This window comes from Phasianus colchicus, chromosome 1 (genome assembly GCF_987193195.1).
Source record: "Phasianus colchicus chromosome 1, bPhaCol1.hap1.1, whole genome shotgun sequence".
Classification (NCBI taxonomy): Eukaryota; Metazoa; Chordata; class Aves; order Galliformes; family Phasianidae; genus Phasianus; species Phasianus colchicus.
In genome coordinates, this window is record NC_143436.1 from 75163814 (window position 1) to 75183458 (window position 19645).

At 41.9% G+C, this 19645-nt stretch overlaps 1 protein-coding gene across 3 annotated transcripts; it reads left to right on the forward strand.

Moving 5' to 3' along the window:
• Window positions 1-1548: 1548 nt before the first annotated feature.
• Window positions 1549-17854, forward strand: LOC116237225 (potassium voltage-gated channel subfamily A member 1-like). 3 transcript variants are annotated; one of them, XM_090148084.1, is made up of 4 exons: window positions 1549-5416; window positions 15370-15435; window positions 16488-16520; window positions 16612-17853. In XM_090148084.1, the coding sequence occupies exon 1, from the start codon at window positions 2010-2012 to the stop codon at window positions 3906-3908; it is 1899 nt and encodes a 632-aa protein (XP_090004210.1). In that variant the 5' UTR covers window positions 1549-2009; the 3' UTR covers window positions 3909-5416; window positions 15370-15435; window positions 16488-16520; window positions 16612-17853. The 3 variants fall into 3 exon arrangements, with proteins under 3 accessions (XP_090004210.1, XP_090004204.1, XP_090004218.1); XM_090148078.1 differs by having other exon boundaries at window positions 16488-17854; XM_090148092.1 differs by lacking the exons at window positions 15370-15435; window positions 16488-16520; window positions 16612-17853 and adding an exon at window positions 11560-12360.
• Window positions 17855-19645: the final 1791 nt, after the last annotated feature.

Consider the following 19645-nt stretch of genomic DNA (forward strand, 5'->3'; position numbering starts at 1 on the left):
AAGTGTAATTCAGGTCCCTAGCAGGATGCTGTACAGAACAGCATCTTTTTTCCTCATGGAGAAGTTGCTAAGGTACTTTTGGGAATGCAGATCCATCTTTAGAGAGAAGATAGGGAATCTTCTCTATCTTCTTTTGAACGGCCTTTATTCTTCTGCAAACTCATGTGTATCTCTCCTAGATGCTGGCTGGTAAAGCAAGAAATCTTAGAAGAATTACAGGTCAGACAGAGAAAAAAAAGCAATACTTTATTCATAGAGTATGACAACAGGCATGATGACTAGATTATAAGAACGAAGTGGCAGTGGGTGCTAGAGAGAATGGTAGGTTTGGGTGTGAATACGCTGGAATGTATGGAGCTGACTGCACATGTACATGTTCTCAGGGTAAAAAATGTTTTTTTTTTTTTTTTGATAACTCATAAGTATGAGGAGAAATATATTCTTTATCAGAAAGGTTAAAACAGGAATAACACATCTGAGTACTTGTTACATCTGCATGCCATCTTTTCTCTCCAATATCTTTGCTTTCTACTAGATGGTCTGCTCTTCTCGTTTCACAATATTCTGAAAATTAAGAATGCTAAATAAGAATTGCCCTTTAAAATATGCTTTTTGAAATAGGTATTTCTTCCCCTCTCTTTCACCCTTTCCTCCCCTCTTCCCTTGTACCCACATACGCAGATAACATCCTAAGTTCTCAGAACTGTTAGAGATGCAAAGAAGGTACCCAGAAAACACAGCCATAATTTCCAACTGTATCAGTTAGTAATGTGCATTTTCTTCATCAAGTTTTCAGTGAGGTTCTAGAAAATATGCTGTACAAAGGCAGAACAGGTCAGTGATTCTGATTTGCTCTCAGAAGCAAATTACAGATCATAGACAAATCATAATTTGTAATAATCATTCAATATAATTATGGTTTTCTGTTTTGGCATGGCTTATAATATCCTTAGGCATATTTCATACACAGAGGCAATGGTTTAAATTGAGTGAAAACTCATTAATCCCAGCAAATCTAGGTTTGATGAATCTATCATTACTACTGCAAGGATTTAAATATCACTGCAGTGATGCCACCTAGAAGGAAAAATGTTTTTTCATTTACTATCTTTTACATCTGATGCTGTGCATATATGTATGTATAGGTTTTAATCCTACATTGTTTGTATATATATATATTTAGAATATTGTCCTCTAGACCTTGAAGTTCACAGTTTGAACCCAGAGAGACCTCAGCATGATTGTATTACTGAAGTGTAATTGAATTCATCATATAAAGCTTCTTCAATTCATTTTCTTTAATAAAATGCATGTATTTTGAAGTGTAGCAGCCTTAGATGTTGGTTTAAGAATTCATCAAAGGGAAACTATGGTCCCAAATTGCAAATACTAACCCGGTAGCCCGGTGGAACGGTTGCTATCTGCTGGCCTCAGAAGCACCTTTTGGAGCTGCATGTTAAGGGCGGGAAAAGGAGGGGAGCAAAGCAAAACAGATCCCATTCCTTTCTTTGTTCTCATTAAGCGGTGGGGGCAGGGGAATGGGATACGCACCAAGAGGCGGTCTAGATTTCATTTGAGAGGTGCCCCGGGAATTCCAGCCGGAGACCTTCGCGACGCAAGGAATACGTATCCGAGCAGGGTCACACCATGATTCTCTCCGCTGCGGGCACATAGTGGCCGGGTTGGGGCACGGGCGCGGTCAGTACTACCTGCGGGGCGGGGCGGTGCTGCGGCAGCCCGATGCCGGGGGAGGCTGGCGCCGCCACCGCTGGGGAGAAGGGATTCTCGCTGACGTCAAGCCGTCAGAATGATCACTTGTTCATATCCGGGTCCCCGGCCGGCTTCCCCAGGCCGCGCTCGGCCACGCTCGGCCGCAGAGCACTGAGGGGGAGGCGGGCAGGGCAGAGCAGGGCGGCCGCCCATACGTCCCGAGGTGGCTGGCGGCGGCGAGGGGGCACGCACAGAATGCCCACCACCTCAGTGGAGCCCGCCTACTGCTGCTGCTGCTCATGGAGATCGCGCTGGTGACTCTGGAGAACGGTGGTGGCGGGGCCATCTCGGCCGGCGAGGATGCCACGACCGGCAGCGCCGGTGGTAGCACCAGGGCTCGGCGACAGCGCGAGCTACTCCGCACCGCGGGGTCCACGTCTGTTACGAGACTGAGAGACGGCAAGGAGGATACCCCACCGGCCTCATCACCGCCCCAGGTCGACGAGGAGCGGGAGAAGCCCCCGCCGGCCCTCCGAGGAGGCGACGGGAGGCTCTGCAGCAGCAGTGAGGGCAGCATCAACATCCGGGCAGCGTCGGGACCCCAACCGCAACCACAAGCTCTGCGTCCCTGGCCGGCTGCGGAAATGGATCTCCCGGAGGAAAGGGGTCACCACCGGGGCATGACCATGGCAGCGGCCAGTGAGGAGGAGGAGATGAAGGCAGTGAGCCGGGGCGCCATGCACCATCAACGGGTGCTAATCAACATCTCTGGGCTGCACTTCGAGACTCAGCTGGGCACTCTCAACCAGTTTCCTGACACATTGCTGGGAGATCCTGATAAGCGTATGCGGTATTTTGACCCGCTCCGCAATGAATACTTCTTTGACCGCAACCGGCCCAGCTTTGATGGCATCCTCTACTTCTACCAGTCTGGGGGCAAGCTTCGCCGGCCTGTCAATGTCTCCATTGATGTCTTTGCTGATGAGATCCGCTTCTACCAGCTGGGCAAGGAGGCCATGAAGCGCTTCTGGGAGGATGAGGGTTTCATCAGAGAGGAGGAGAAGCCCCTTCCCCACAGTGAGTTTCAGCGTCAGGTCTGGCTCATCTTTGAGTACCCTGAAAGTTCCAGCTCAGCCCGGGCCATTGCCATTGTCTCTGTGTTGGTGATCCTTATCTCCATCATCACTTTCTGCCTGGAAACTCTGCCTGAATTCAGGGATGAACGAGAGATACCCATGTCTTTGCCCCCACAAAGTGGGGGTTTGAACACCACAGCTGGAGACTCTCCACCCATGCAGTCACCAAGTAGCCTCTCTGACCCCTTCTTCATCATCGAGACCACTTGTGTCATCTGGTTCACCTTTGAGCTCCTTGTGCGTTTCTTCACCTGCCCCAGCAAGCCTGAGTTCTCCCGCAACATCATGAACATCATTGACATTGTGGCCATTATCCCCTACTTCATCACCCTGGGCACAGAATTGGCCCATGAGCAACAGCAGCCTGGGGGTAGCAGCAGCAATGGGAGTGGGGGCCAGCAACAAGCCATGTCCTTGGCCATCCTCAGAGTCATCCGCTTGGTCAGAGTCTTCAGGATCTTCAAGCTTTCCAGGCACTCCAAGGGGTTGCAGATTTTGGGACAGACTTTGAAAGCCAGCATGAGAGAGCTGGGCCTTCTCATCTTCTTTCTCTTCATTGGAGTGATCCTTTTCTCCAGTGCTGTCTACTTTGCTGAGGCTGATGACCCTGACTCTCATTTCTCCAGCATCCCTGATGCTTTCTGGTGGGCTGTGGTGACCATGACCACTGTGGGCTATGGGGACATGCGACCTGTTACTGTGGGGGGCAAGATAGTGGGCTCCTTATGTGCCATTGCTGGTGTGCTCACCATTGCCCTGCCTGTCCCTGTTATTGTGTCCAACTTCAACTACTTCTACCACCGAGAGACTGACCATGAAGAGCAAGCTATGCTCAAAGAAGAACACAGCAGTGCTCAGGGCAGTGTAACTGGAGTAGATGGAAAGAGAAGATCCAGTAACAACTCTCTGAACAAATCTGTTGTGCACTTGGAAAATAATGAAGGGTTCAAAAGCAGCACCAGCCCTTTAGAGAAAACCAGTATCAAAGCTAAAAGTAATGTAGATCTCAGAAAATCACTCTATGCCCTCTGTCTGGACAGCAGCAGGGAAACAGACCTGTAAGGAAAGGAGAGAATCGTAGTTAAAAGATGCAGCAGAATTTGTTGGTCTCAGAAACTTACTACTAGATCTATTATTTTCCTACCAGTTGTTGTTTTGTTGCTTTTTTTATAGTTTGTTTGTTTTGTTTTAAATCAGGCTATATTTTATAATTTGATCACTGTCCTGAGCAGTCCTCCAGAAATAAATGTTTTATGTTCTTTTTCCATGGCACAAATGGTCACCTGTTTTTAAAATAGATAAACTATTCTCCATGATACAGGAGCTGGTAAATTATAAAAATGTAAAATCCAATTTGTAGAAACTTTTATTAGCAAATCATAGTTGGTTTGAAATGGTCATTTGTAATCAGTACATTTTCTGCAAATTGTTAAAGAGCTGGAGGACGTGTGCAGAGAATGAATGAATTTTGGAGTGGGAAGGAACAATGAGAAGGTTTTGTACTGTAGTTTCAAACTGAAAATATTCCAATTTATTTTGTATCTATATAGCTTTATTTTTGGGTGAAATGGGATTTCTTATTCCTGAGACATATCACTCCATTAAAGCACTAGGAACATTGGCAGATCAGCACTTGTAGAGTTTTTCTTGTGATCACTACAGATCTGGTTGTCTAGTATGAAAAGTGAATTTGGTGCTTTAAAGCACAGACATTTTTTATTATTGATATTAGTTCCTTGTGAGCCTTAAATTATTAAATATTGTAGATACACTTCTTTATAAATAATTTTATTAATTACCTTACAGTTTTAGAATTTCTAAATATTCAGTCTTGTGCTTTCTGTCCTCCCCGAAAGAAGTACATATATTGCAGTTTTATAGTTTTGTTTTTGAGACTAAAATAAAAAATAAAATAATAATTAAAGAAAAAAAAAACAACAACAACTGCCTGCTCTTACTAGATTTGATCCAAGTGCACAACAGATGAAAACCATTAGGTAGTGAATAGCTATGACAGTAGTAACACGTGCAAGTAGAATACATACTATGTTTATTCCTCACTCTGGGTTACTTTGGCACATACATCAGTCACCTTCATGTGTCTGTACAATTTATGTACTTAGTTCATTGTTTTCAATTACCATAAACTGGAAATGGATGGCATCAATAGAGTCTGATACAGCATGCCTTGCTACTTAAATAACCATTGTGTGGATTATACCTTGGACTTGGGCAGAAAGCATCACCTTTCACCAAAACATATCCTTGTTTCTTTTATTTCCAAACCAAATCTTTCCAGTGCAGTGGATTTTACAGTTAAGATATTTTTGAAAGACTAATGATAAATTACCTTCATCCTGTTAATACAGCACTTTACAACTTACTAATGAAGACTGATAAAAAGTTGCTTCCTTGAATCAAGGAGTTGTGTGACTACATTTCTTGCAATGGACATCTCTCTTTTCCCCTCAGTCTCTTGATGTATTGCTGAAGGATGTTTCATGCCTTTATTAGGTCGAATGGCACAGGAAGACTTGCAGAAAGAGAAGTCCTTACTATCAGCGCTCCAGGTTTGTTTTGATCTAATTTTCTAATGCACTTAAGTAACCATTAAGTCAGGATTCTGGTTTATGCAAGTACCTCAGTTATATACGCTGTGATAAAATTTAAATCAGTCTCACAGAATAGTGCTTTGACATTTTTGGCCTAGACTGAAATTGTGCTTATTTGTCTCTTAACATGCAGTTTAATGATAATGGCTAAATTAATGATATTTTTTCCTTCCTATTCAGTAAAACAGTCATGGTGAATGCCAAGCAAGTAAAATTTTTTGTGTTTAGTATGAAGAACCATTACACAGATTTTATCTCCAAACTAAAACATGTAGAGGGGGAAGAGAAAAGTGAGGAAGAGATTGAGTCTGAAAATAGAGAACTGAATCTTTCACATTAACTTTAAATGTTGGGAGCTGCTTTGCTTGTTTATTTAGATGGGGAATGGTGTTATAATATGCTGAGAAACTATTTGCAACTAGATGGACAAAGTACATAGTCCAGTTGTATTATGGATTTAGATAGATCTGTTTGCTTTAGTGGGAGCATTTTGCATCAAGGTGACACTTGTGTGGAAATGATGAAGATGAAAGCACATCTGGCCCATGTTGAATGGTCTTAAAAGCCTGTTGCTGATAGAAAAAGAAGGGCCTGGTCTGCCTCCTTCCTTTCCAGTTTTCTTCCTTCCCTTTGTGCCCACTTGTTACATGCCCTGAACTGGTTTTGTCCATTTGCAAGATGTGCAAATGATGTCTTCTCTTCCAGGAGCCCTTGAGCTCACTATTCTGGCAGAAAATCCAGTGCAGCAACAACAAAAATGATATATTTTTTTGTCAAATTAGTGAGTTGGAAAGAAAGTGAGTGTCAGAATCAGTACAAGGACAGGAGAGGGAAGCTCAGGGGTTTGGAGAAGTAAGCAAGTAAAGAGGAGTGGAATCCTTGCCCTTTAGTGACATTAAACTCTTCGATTGTCATGACTGCTTTTTGAACTTCATTTAGTGTTTGTGGAGATCACTCAGAACGTTGTCTTGAAACATTCTGTGGGCTTTTAATTTTCCCCTGGAGATAGTCTAATCCAGATTCCTGCTATAAGTGAGAGTAGAATTTGTCCTAATCGAGATCAAGCTCTTTGAGATCTTGATTTCTTCATGGGGTTAGACACTGGCTTGTCAAATCATTCCTCAACCTTCAGTTTGAACATACTGCATTTTTCCATAAAAAAAACCAACAAACAAACAACAACAAAAACAACAACAACAACAACAAAAGCAACACAGCAGAACTTTCCAAAAAAAAGAAAACTAATTGCTCACAAAATGTGACTTGGCTTTTCTAAACAGTTGTCAAGTGCAGTCTGGACTCAGTTTTGACATGGTCTTTACAAGGAAGTATGATTTCTGTTGATATATAAGGCAATAAAGGATTTCCTTGCTAATAAGAGAGGCTGGTGCCAGACAGAGTAATGCAACTATAAACACGGTTCTATTACAATTCAGCTAAGCATTTACCACGGGCTTGACTTTAAGCATTCTTCAGCAGGTATTTTTGGTGTATTGATCTTTGAAATTATTACACAAAGATGAGCTAAATATCCTGCTGAAATATTAGGGCAATCAGTTCCCACTGGACTTAAGCACAGTTATTTAGGTACCTGGTGCAGTGTGAGAGCCTGAAAACAAATGGTGCTGCAGAATTCTGGAATATGAACATCAGATTCTCATTACAGAATGCCTGTTCTTGCAGTCACTACTCATCAGAGCAGTTCTTTTGAAACAATCAAGTTGCAAACTCAGTACCAGGACTGCCTTCATGAAGAACCTCCACTTTGGCCTGGATGAGAGCCTGATTACACTGTATACTATTAAAAACCTGTCTCGCTCTAATATTTTTGCTATCAAGAGTCTTCACTGAGTTCAGTAGGCACCATGTATCTGTCTATGCCTGGGATATAAAGGACAGAAGCCTTGTAACATGTTGATGCAAACTGCTGCTACAAAAGTGGAGAAAAAGAAACTGAGAAAGTTTACGTAAATGTGAAAGAGGAAGAGAATCTAGGTTGTGCATGCCATTCTACAAATATTCCAAGAAGGAAATGTCTCCAAACCATTACAGATTTCATGTTAGCTAATCTGGAATGAAAAGTAATCTAAATAAAACCACTTTGGAATATAATAAACCACAATATATCTAAGCTTAATGAATAACAAATCATTGTAAACCTTTAAAAAAGGGGAAAAATGCTTTTTTATAAACTACATTGTGGAAGATTCATCAGCCCTATATGCCTGTATGCCTATATGCCATAGCTATTAGCGGCTTGTAATCTTCAGCAAGATGAGATATACTGAAATCCTCATCCATTCTGAGCTGTTGAACTGAATATTATTTTGAATCACCAATGGCATGAGTTTTGATTACTCAGCGTGGCCCCAGGGGAAGTCTATATTCCCATTTTACTTTTCTATCAATCCAAAAATGATAAACAGGAACTGTTACATAACATCATTAATCTCCCAGTGCTGTATGAACGGTAGTTCTCATAGAATGATCTTATACAGACAGTTAGTATAAGAGAAAAGGCTGTGGAAGTGAGGACCAAGATAACTTTTTGACGTTTGGATTATTAATTGAATGTGAATCTGAATACAACACTTCAATCTTGCTGGTGAAAAATCAAACAGTGAGAGCTTTCACCTGTTGCGAGATTCGAGGGCCTCTATTTCTGAATCCCCAAACCGCTTTGTTAATTTTGCTTAACTGATTTCCCAATGCAATTATATATCTCTGTAAGTAGTTTTCACCAAATTAATTCAGATCCTCCCCTTTAAACTGAAATTGGTAAGGTCTACCATACAGTGTTTAAGAATGGCTCAAACTCTCTTTAAATCTTGGTTTTACCCTAATTCTTATCAAAACTATATGGATTGTTTGATACATATAAATTTATCTAACTGGCAAATTTTAGCTATTTAATGTTTTATAAAATGATTCATCTTTGACGCTTGTCCGCTTGCATGTGGTCAACAGGGCATGTGTAATTCCCAACCAATTCCCAGCATTTTACTGACTTGTTGTACCACCTGCTCACAAAAGTCAGTATCCCTGTCTGATGTCCCAGTTGTTGAACAAGGCTAAACCTTGCTTCTCGTGAGAGAACAGCCAAAACAATTTTGTAATGACTGGAAGGTCTAGGGCTGGAACTCTGATTATTTCCTTCTTCAGTTCTTCAAATGTCTTTTTTTGCCTCTCCTGTCCATGTCAAACTAGACTGGTTAATTTTCAGTAATTCGTATAAAGGTTTTACCGAAGGCCCATAATTACTGATCCATAGACTCCATCAACCTGTCATGCCAAAGAAGGTTCTGAGTTCTTTTATCTTCTTTTTCCATGTCTGAAGAAGCCACTTCTCTGTCCTCATTTATTAGAAGGGAGGAGACAGTCCAAGGAGAATGTTCCCTCTCTGATAAATGAGGACAGAGGACTGGCTTCCTCAGACATGGAAAAAGCTGAAGTACTCAGTAAGTGCTTTGCCTCAGTCTTCACTGGTGGTCAGTCTCCCCATGTCTAGCAGGACCCTGAACCTCTACATGTGGGTGAGAGGAGCGGATTCCTTCCCACTGTAACAGTGGAACAAGTCCAAGACCTCCTCATGGAACTGAATGTATATAAGTCCATAGGGCCAGATGATGTGCATCCCAGAGTACTGAGAGAAACAGATGATGTGGTTGCTGAGACACTTTTCACCATATTTGAAAAATCATGGCTGTCAGATGAAATACCTGTTGACTGGAAAAAGGGAAACATTACTCCTATTTTTAAGAAAGGGAGAAAAGAAGACCCGGCGAACTACAGGCCAGTGAGCCTCGCCTCTGTGTCTGGGAAGATCATGGAGCAGATCCTCCTGGTTACCATGTTAAGGCACATATGAGACGAAGAGGTGATCCGAGACAGCCAGCATGGCTTCACCAAGGGCAGATCTTGCTTGATCAGTCTGGTGGCTTTCTACAATGGAGTGACAGCATCAATAGATGGAGGAAGGATGACGGATGTCATCTTCATGGACCTCTGCAAAGCCTTTGACATGGTCCCTCATTGCAGCGTCTGATGCACAGACTCAGATGTGAACGATCCAAATCCTTTATTACAAGTACTCACATCACTTAGATACGTTCACAGGTTTTCTTTTTCTAGCTTTCTCATCCACCCCTACAACTTTCCCATCCACCTTTACATGTCAACAGAGCATTCTACAAAACACTCTTCAACCGTTCACACAGGGGCTTATCCAATCAGAGCTGTTAGACATTCTTTTTTCTTCTAGAGGTGTCCTTGGTTCTCATACTGTTCATCTTGCTCCACAGCTTCTGCTCTGAACAGTTTTTCTTGTATTCCCACACCTCACCACATCCTTCTCTCTAAAATGGAGAAGTATGGATTTGGAGGAGAGATTAGGAATTGGCTGGCTGGACGCAGTGAAAGGGTTGTGATCAATGGTTCTGTGTCAGGGAGGAGGCTGGTCACAAGAGGTGTCCCTCAGGGGTCAGTCTTGGAACTGGTGCTATTCAACATCTTCATCAATGACACAAACGATGGTGTTGAGCGCAACCTCAGCAAGTTTGCGGATGACACCAAACTGAGTGGTGCAGTCAATACATTGGAAGTAAGGGAAGCCATCCAGAGGGGCCTGCACAGGCTGGAGAAGTGGGCCCATAAAAAACTAATGAGGTTCAACAAAGACAAGTGCAGGGTGCTGCACTTGGGTTGTGGCAATCCCAGGTATTTATTGGGATTACTGGGGGAAGATCTCCTTGAGAGCAGCCCTGTGGAGAAGGACTTGGGAGTCCTGGTGGGTGAGAAGCCGGACATGAACCAGCAGTGTGCACTTGCAGCCAAGAAGGCCAACTTGTTCTGGGCTGCATTAAAAAGGGGTGGCCAGCAGGGAGAGAGAGGTGATTGTCCCCATCTATTCAGCCCTTGGAGTACTGCATCCAGGCCTGGGGCCCCCAGTACAGGAAGAACATGTAGCTCTTGGAGCGAGTCCAGAGGAGGGCCACTAAGATGATCAGAGGGCTGGAGTACCTCTCCTATGAAGAAAGGTTGAGGGACCTGGGCTTGTTTAGCTTGGAGAAGAGAAGGCTCTGGGGAGACCTCATTGTGGCCCTGAAGGGAACATTTAAACACAAGGGGATACAACTGCTGTCATGGGTGGACAGTGACAGGACAAAGGGAATGATTTTAAACTGAGACAGGAAGTTTAGGTTAGATATTAGGAGGAAGTTTTTCACACACAGGATGGTGACACACTGGAACAGGTTGCCAAGGAGGTTGTGGATGCCCCATCCCTGGAGGCATTCAAGGCCAGGCTGGATGTGGCTCTGGGTAGCCTGGTCTAGTGGTTGGTAACCCTGCATATAGCAGGGGGGTTGAAACTATGTGATCTTTGAGGTCCTTTTCAACCCAGGCCATTCTATGATTCTATGATTCTAAGATTTAAGTAAATATCCTGAAGATTTTAAGGAGTATGAAGGCTTAGTGTGGAAATCATATCTTATCTGTCTATAGCAAATACCACCAGAACCTGAGATATAGAATGATAGGGTCTAATACCTAGGAAATTTGATAAAACTTTGCAAGGCATCAGTCTTCAAGGTCAGTTTCAAAAGTAAATATTTAGATATTACTCTATTTAGAGACAGAATGCATACTTTAAAAAAGTGTTTGATATGCCAGAAATCAGAAGTATAATTCAAGAGCCACCTACCTAGAGATAAGCGAACAAAATCATCATTGGAGCCAGTAAGAGGTGGGGGCCTTTCTAATAATTACACCTGAAAAGAGAAGTTGTAAAGTCATTACTTCAGTGTTAATGCTCAGAGTAATATTTATTTAAGATATTTCAGGATTACATCCTCCTCTCTGTTGAATTTGTAACTGTGAATTGGGAATTCTATTCAGATTGACTTGAGGTTAGCAATTACATCTTTTTTTCTTTTTCTTTTTTTTTTTTCCCCACTCAGTTTTGACATACCACTCTTATAGTGGTTGCATGCTGAGGGCAGGTGCTGTGATAAGTGTGGAGATAGAATACTGCTTACTGCCAAAACTCAGATTGGAAGTAGCACTGGGGCATATCTTGTTTACCTATGCATTTTTTTTCTCAGGCAAAGGAGAGAAGGTGTGTGAAGAATACAGATTTGGAAGAGGAAATAATGGGAGACTGATGACTGGAACAAAATACTTAAGTGAAAATTCTTCCTCCCTTGCAAAGCTCTCCCACAGCTAGATGTTGTGTTGTCTGCTTTTAATTCCAGAACTGCCAAGAAAGCATGGCTCCTAGGATTCTACCTATTTTTGCTTTGGTTTTGTCTGCCATTAAGTAATGAACCTAAATATTCAGGAATCACGCTGAATAAGAATCTCATAATCTGCCCTTTACGCCTGAAACCTATACTATTCCCTTGTCAGTTTTTCTAACTGAATTACATAAAGTAATGTAAAATTTCCTCCTGTTATTTGCAGAGAACTCAAACAAGAAGCCAGCAGAATTTATTTTCCTTTTTTGAGTTTGCATTTTGGATTTTTTTTTTCTGTGCTAACGTACATCGGATGTCAGGTTCCCAGATGAGAATAGTTAGACTGGTGTTGACATTTTTAGAAGCATGTGCAGATGGAAAAAATATCCTGGGAGTGCTGCCAATAGCTGATTCTATAAAGTTTTAGAGTCTCTGTTGAGTAGGAAACATGGTCCAGATACCTTTACAGAAAAGAAGTCTTTCTCATGGAGTATCTCTAGTCAGGTGAGTGCAATGCTTTCTCAATTTAGGAGAAGGACCCAAATTCAACCAGATTCTGACTATTAGAAGATATTCAGTTCCCCTTTCAGATAAGATGATAAACAGCCAGTTTAGCATCTTTCTCAAGGGGAAGCACAACTACAGCAAGATATCCTGGCAAAAAGGAGATTTCCCAAGGTCCAACTTGCAAGGATAACAAACAAAATGGTTCAATCAAGTGGCCTGCCTATCCCATGACTATTCCTCCAGTTTGTGCTGATGTGGCTGGCACAAAACACTGTTGAGCTTAGCTGATTTCAGTGAATTCAATCCACAGATTTCTATTTCACAGGAGGTGGTAGAATTTGGAGGATAAATGTGACTGCTTGATAGTACTATGTACCATGGTTGTTAATAATTTCTGTAGGCTTTGCAGCATGCTCATTTCAAGTGTCTCATCAGAACTAATGCCTCATCAATGGACAGTGGCTTTTCCCAGGGCGTAGGTCAAATGTTAGTCTTCACTTGAGGAGAAGCAGACCACCCTAAGTGAATAGTGATTGTACATGGGTTAAATTAGTGCAGGACATGTCTAAAATTGCAATATCAGTACTTGCTGGGAGCAGATTGGCTACGATTGTAACCAGAGCTCCATCCAACTCCTGCTGCATCGTTGGTCTGTTCAGCTGGGGTCTCAGCAGGAGCTTGGAGCCACGAGATGGTGCTTTTCACTTGAGGTAAAACAATGAGCGGCAGGGTCTTCCAGGTCCAGCTGAGTTCACTGTCTAACCCCATCTACATACTGGCTCTTTCTTGTCTCTGTCAGAAGCAAAATCTGCTGAGTTGTCCCATGGGTCTGCTCAACAGGAGAGCAGCTCTCCTGATGCTCCAGTGGGTATACTACATGCAGCTGGCTCTCCCATAACTCTTGATGAATGGCAATGTGCTTCTTTGTAGAGTGAGCTCCTGAGCCAATGCTCCCCATCACCATTAACTTTGCAGAATCAGCTATCTCCAGAGCCCAGAGTGCTCTGTCCCATCATCATCTCTCTTCACCTTATCACATGTTCACCAGACTGAGAGGATGTGGCTGTGCTGTGGAGCGTGTATTCTGTCCCAGTATGGGGAGTCCCAAACTGGGACACTGTGATTTATCTGTAGTCTAAGCAGAAAGTCTTTGCACAGCTGTTTTGATATATCGTTCAGTGGTAGGGCTGCTCTGCAACTGCTGCATGGAGTACCACAGAAATAGGTGATATCAACTCATATATATTACAGAAGAGAGCATGTTGTCCAGAATTGGATTCATTCTGTAGATGAGTTTGGTTGTTTCCCTTGGAAAATAAGTTTTTAGACACTCTGTTTTGTATTTCAGTACTTTTCAACTTGAAATTTGGTCAAAAGGAAATTTGGCCAAAGGATATGCTGAAGAAAATATTGTTTTTACAACTTTTGTACATGTAGCTGACTACACAAAGAAAAAAATCCAAACAAATACTTTTCCTCTTACGGACAAACATTAGCTTTCCGAAAATCTCTCATTAAAGACAAGGTGAATGAAACACACCAAAAACAAGGATATATTAATAGACTTCTCTGAAGGGTAGCAAATACTGATTAGATAATGTTTATAGAATAACAGCGAAAAACAGAATTGCGCTTCATAATAAGACAAATAATGCTTTGCATATTTAATAGATACATTCATCCCTTTAGCAGTACTCAAAACACTTTTCAGACTTCTAACTTCTACAATTTGTTATTACTGAGTTTGAGAGTTAGACAGACAGAGAGGCTGCTCAAATTTTCAGTAACTTTGGGGTCAAGATTGTCATGGTTTATCTTGCTCAATCACAGTATTTTACCAGTTGAGGAAACAAAATCTTGAAATTAAAACCTGTATCCTTCCTTCTGCATTGCAGTGGAATGCTTGGAGAGGTAGAAGGAAGAGAGGCAAGAGTTTACAGGAAGGCTGGCTCTTTGTACTGGACTTCAAATAGGCAGAGTTCAAGCACATTTTGGCTTGCACATTCTTTAGCATCCCATCAAAGCAGCATTTCTAACTGCAGTTTCTTTACTTCCCTGAGCTGAATAACTGTTCACCAAATTTCCTTTTGTAAGCATGAAACACTATGCTGAGAGTTTGTTGATACCTCCCTACTGACCAAACAATTATCCATCATGCTATCACAGAATCACAGAATTGCTGGGGTTGGAAGGGACCTCCAGAGATCATCAAGTCCAACCCCCCTGCAAAACAGGTCCCTTACGGCAGGATGCACAAGTAGACATCCGGATAGGTCTTGAATATCTCCACAGAAGGGGAATCCACAATCTATCTGGGCAGCCTGTTCCAGTGCTCTGTCACACTTACAGTGTGTTTTACGTATTGGTACGGAACATCCTATGCTCCAGTTTATGGCCATTTCCCCTTGTCCTGCCCCCACAGATCACTGAAAAGAGGCTAGCCCTGTCCCTTTGTCTCCTACACTTAGGATTATTAACAAACATTAATCAGATCACCTCTGAGTATTCTTTTGTCAAGGCTGAACAGACCCAAGCCACTCAGCCTCATAGGAGAAATGCTCCAGGTCCCTTATCGTCTCTGTGGCCCTCTCTCCAGGAGATCGCTGTTTTTTTTGTACTGGGGAGCCCAGAAAGGGATACAGTACTCCAGGTGAGGCCTGACCAGGGCAGAGTAGAGGGGGAGAATCACCTCCCTTGACCTGCTGGCCACTCTCCTTTTAATGCACCCCAGGATCCCATTGGACATCTTGGCCACCAGGGCACACTGCTGGCTCATAGCCAATCTGCCATCCAGCACATCCAGGTCCTTCTCCGCAAAGCTCCCCTCCAGCAGGTCACTTGCTGTTGTTAAACCTCATATGGTTTCTTGCTGCCCAGCTCTCCAGCCTGTCCAGGTCTTGCTGAATGGCAGCACAGTCTCCAGGTGTGTCAGCCTCAGTGAAACCTAGTTTGTTTCAGAATACTAAACCAAATTTAAACCTTATTATTTTAGAGGTGAATAATTGTGCAGGGACTAACCAGATTTTCCCTAGAGAGACAATCCTCGTTTTTAAGAATCATCTGGTAAGCCTGGAAAGATACTGAAAAGTAGCCATGTTACCTCTGTTATTCACTGTGAACAAAGAGCACGATTCCACAAGGTGCTGAGCTAATATATGTATTTTTTTCCAGGTCCTAAATTCCTTTTGCTATCTATAGGTGTTGAAGGTAATTGGTATGACCCAGGATGAGGCATAGGTAAGATTGAAAATGACCCGCACTGCTCAGTGTGCATGTATGTCATATCTCTCATCAGATTTAAGAGCCATTGAATGAAGAGTAACTTAATCCTAAGAAGTTTGAACAATACTTTACCTTTCCTAGCAGGAAAATACGCTGATGATCTGAAGTTTAGGCCAGAGAAATGCCTGCTGCACTCTTGCTTGATTTCAGTTGTGTTGGGCTATGAAGGCCTAATCCTCTACTATAGAATTGAATTGAAATATATGTACTGGCTTTAACAAATGTAGAATCAAGCAGCATTGATGCTACTTTCAGTAGCAGAAGGCAGGAAGAATTGATGCAGATGGGACTTGTGGCTTTCCTTAAGAAAGTTATCTGAGAAGTTCAAGTGACAAAGTGATGTTTAAAGACATTGTATAACACCATGCTAATATTAAGTATTTGAAAATATAGCTGGAATAACAATCTATTCCAAGTTTTTACAGTCTGAAGTTTATGCCTATGGATAATCTGGATATTTTCCTAAATGCCCTGTCTCTTTGGAATCCAGCTGTTTTTGCCATGGAAATTTCACATCACTAATTTCCATAGTTCAATTACAATCTGTATAAAAAAGTATGTCCTGTTTTTAAACTTTCTGCCACATATTTTATTGATTGTTCCTGGCATATTTTATATCAGGGAATCCAGTCTTTCCTAGAATGTTCAGTTTGACTATTTATTGAGGCCCTGTATCATTAGCGTATTTTCTGTAAGCATTCTCGTATGTTTTGAACTCCAGCACCTAAAGCTGTTCACAAGATCCATAACGGGGCTAATCTACTAATTGATGTAAAGACAACTTTACCTCCACATGTAGTCTGACATGATCTTTGTACCTTTGCTTGTCGCTTGAGTAGTGATTACAAGCTTTCATTTAGCAGGCACTGAAGGCTACATTTCTGGTTTTGTCAGGAACTGAAGCAGAGCACTGACCCAAAGTGGTTGCTGTCAAGTTACATAACTTTCTGGCTAGCTTCTCTTTGAACTGTATGTATAGACATATCTCATGGTCTTTTTTTTTCCAGAATATGCACAGATACTTACATCTCTCAATGCACGTGAGTATTTTTCTTTACAAGTCACACAGTTGCAAACTTCACTGGCCATTTTGGTGTATATTCATCTAGCTTTTCCCCTCTTTCTCTGAAGGCCCTCAAAATTCCCTTTGGTCTCAGCTACTACATATAAATTGGACATCTGCAGGAAGCTCTCACCTCTACCGTTCCAGAGATATTGTAAATATTCTGTAGGAGATCACTGGGGACTCATTGTGACAACCTTCCTTAAAGCAGGAGCGGACTTTACAGTCGTAGCAACAAACAGTTGCTACATTCCCTGTAAGACTGTTCCCTGAATAAGAAATTGGACGTTATGACCTAGAAGTGTTGCTCTAGTTGTTTCTGTAGATTTTAGGAGGCCAAGCTATGCTAGTGAGCACTGTAAGTTATGAGGAAACACAATGAATGATGAAAGACTCCACTGAGGGCTATGTGGGTTTATTAGCCATTCTGGGCCTGATTATTTTATTGTTAAGGAAACGTTCAGGTGTTGCCATGAAAGCAAAAGTGCAAGTCTTGGCCACAGGTGTGCGGAACTCTACTGAAATATACCTTCATCCTTTGTTCTCTTTCAGTTCTCTGAAGAACTATCAAAGCCCTTTGTGAGACAGTCTTAGTGAACTGTCCTGCTATTTTTGACAGCTTCTGTAAGGCACAGACAGACAGCAATTCCTACGGAAACAGTTACATTCTGTCAGACACAACGTTGCCAGCCTGAATTTGCCTTTGCAGATAGAACATTAGTTGCTTTAGGAGCAGGAACCTTAACAATGAGGGAGTTGATACTGTTTCAGCAAACTCTTTATTTTCCCGATGTTATTGTGTTCCTGGTCTTCCTTCCCTGTGTTCCCATTCACACAGGATTACGCTCACACAGAGTTTGTGCAAAAGCGGGGGGAGAGAGGAAAAGTGATGCCTCAGGATGATTGCTCTCATTCTGAAGGACATATCAGGGCTGTTTTAATTAAACTGCACACACAGGATAAAAAAAGCTAATGTAATCCTGATTGTGGCAGTTAAAGAATGCAGTTTAGCTAATTGACTGTGTCTTTTTCAAAAACAAAAGGCCCAGTTCCAAAGCAGTGGAAAGTCTTTGGAGCTGTGCCACTGATTTCCTAGAGATCTTAATCGAGCTCAGTGTTCAGTTTTTGGTAGAGAATAGTTCAAGAAGAGAATACTGATGAGCTCTGCTGAGAACTTAAAACTGAAGCCAGTTACCATATTATCAGGTAGTTTCTGAGGAAAGCTTGTTAGACTCTTCAACATCAGCATTGTGTTTCAGAGGTATATTTGCTGAATTACATTTTTTGATAAAATCCCTTAATAAGCAAGTCTGTTTACTCTCCATCTGATGCTGATCTTACTTAAAATATGACACGATTGGCATCTAATTGAGTCATGGACAGAAATATAAAAGTTGCATAAGTCAATTAACACTGGTAAGTCCAAATCTTACTTGTAGATACTTAAGAAGTAAACTAAACCTTTCCTCTTAGGACAGAAGGTCTTTGGAGAAATACCTCATGCATTTCTCGTGTTAAAATATCTAGTTCTAGTAGCATTTTTACTTTGTTTATTTGTTTATTTTTCGAGGGGGGAAGGGGGGGGGGGGGGGTGTGTGCAAATATCTTTCTTGTTAACTCTTGTTCCAAATAGAGCACTATAATACCTGCCTTGAATCTAGTTACACCACATAAACAGGGCAGCTTTCTTACACTTACACTTTAAAGATTCGGTTTTATCTTTGTGGCTTTCGTTGTGCAGCAGTTTCTTTACGTGCTTTTCAGTGATGCACCAAACAAGAAACTAATGTCCTTCTGTGATATTTTCAGTACCTGATAATACCTATACCCACTGGTGGGCCTCCATGTAGTGGGCTTAGGCTACTTCACTAACAAAAGACTCTTCACTGAATTAACATCAGGAATCTACATGAAGAACTTGAATTGGGGTGACAGGATATGATGTTTCCCCCAAGGGAAATGTGGAGTACAAAACAGTTATAGGAAGAAAATATGCATTATTTTCTCCAGTGTTACCTGTATAGCCAGATTTAACAGAGCAGGAAGCCAGGGGATATACCTGAGATCTTTTGGTAGACTTTTTCTGTGAATTAGAATTACAATAGACTGTAGTCTATCCCTTTGTTATCCCTACTCCAGTTCCAAGGCTTGGGTTGGAAGAGACGTTGAAGATCATCCCATTCTAACCCCTCTACCATAGGCAGGGTTGCTACCTCCTAGATTAGATTGCCTTGACTGAGGGAAGTACATAGGAGACATTACTTTCAGAGCGACCAATATAATTCCTCCTGTGACCTGGCATTCATCTCACATCAACTGGTGAGGGATGGTGTTTTGGGTTCACAGAGCACTGATTTTTGTTGATCTATCTAGTGTGGCATCTAAGGTCATGTCCTGAGGTGATAATGCTAATCAAGATACATGCAAGTAACAGCTGTTTTACTAACACTACCTTTAATTAAAATGTGCCACAAGCAGTTCTCATCAACTCATATGAGTTTTTTATATGAATATCAGTAACTTGAACTTTTTAACCACCTTATTCAAGAACATCACTAAGGCAATAAGAACAGGAAGAATGGCAGCTTTCACAAATACTGAAGACAGTTAGCAAGTTAGCAAGTCAACAAGCGGAACGGTTGCACAATAAATCATAAATGACATTGTCTTTCCATTTTTCAGAGCGACTTGGAGCTTATGCAGTAGTGCAATTCTCCTGAGGACTTTACGTGGCATTATATTCCATAACACACCAGTAAACCACAAGACTAAGACAGACATTCCAGCGCAGGGAGGGTGCAATTCATGAGACAGTTAGTGAAAGAAACAGCAGGATAAAAATTACAGGGCACGTATGATGCAAAAATTTAATCTTTTACCCTGTGTTACCCTTGCTTGTATTACATACATTTCTATATTACACTGTAGCTGCTCTCCAGCTCAAAGCTTATCTCTGAAAGGTTATGGCTTAGGATGCCAGGTCTAAGAGAAGTGGAGCCAGGCTCCACTCCTTCCAGTTGCTCAGGTGAATTGCATTCACCTGTGCTCCCAGGGCTGACCCAGTCCTTTCCCCAGGTGCTCAATCAGTGGTTCTGGCAATGA

Coding starts and splice junctions, on each gene's coding strand:
- LOC116237225 (XM_090148078.1), top strand. CDS start 2,010: ATGGAGATCGCGCTGGTGACTCTGGAGAACGGTGGTGGCGGGGCCATC.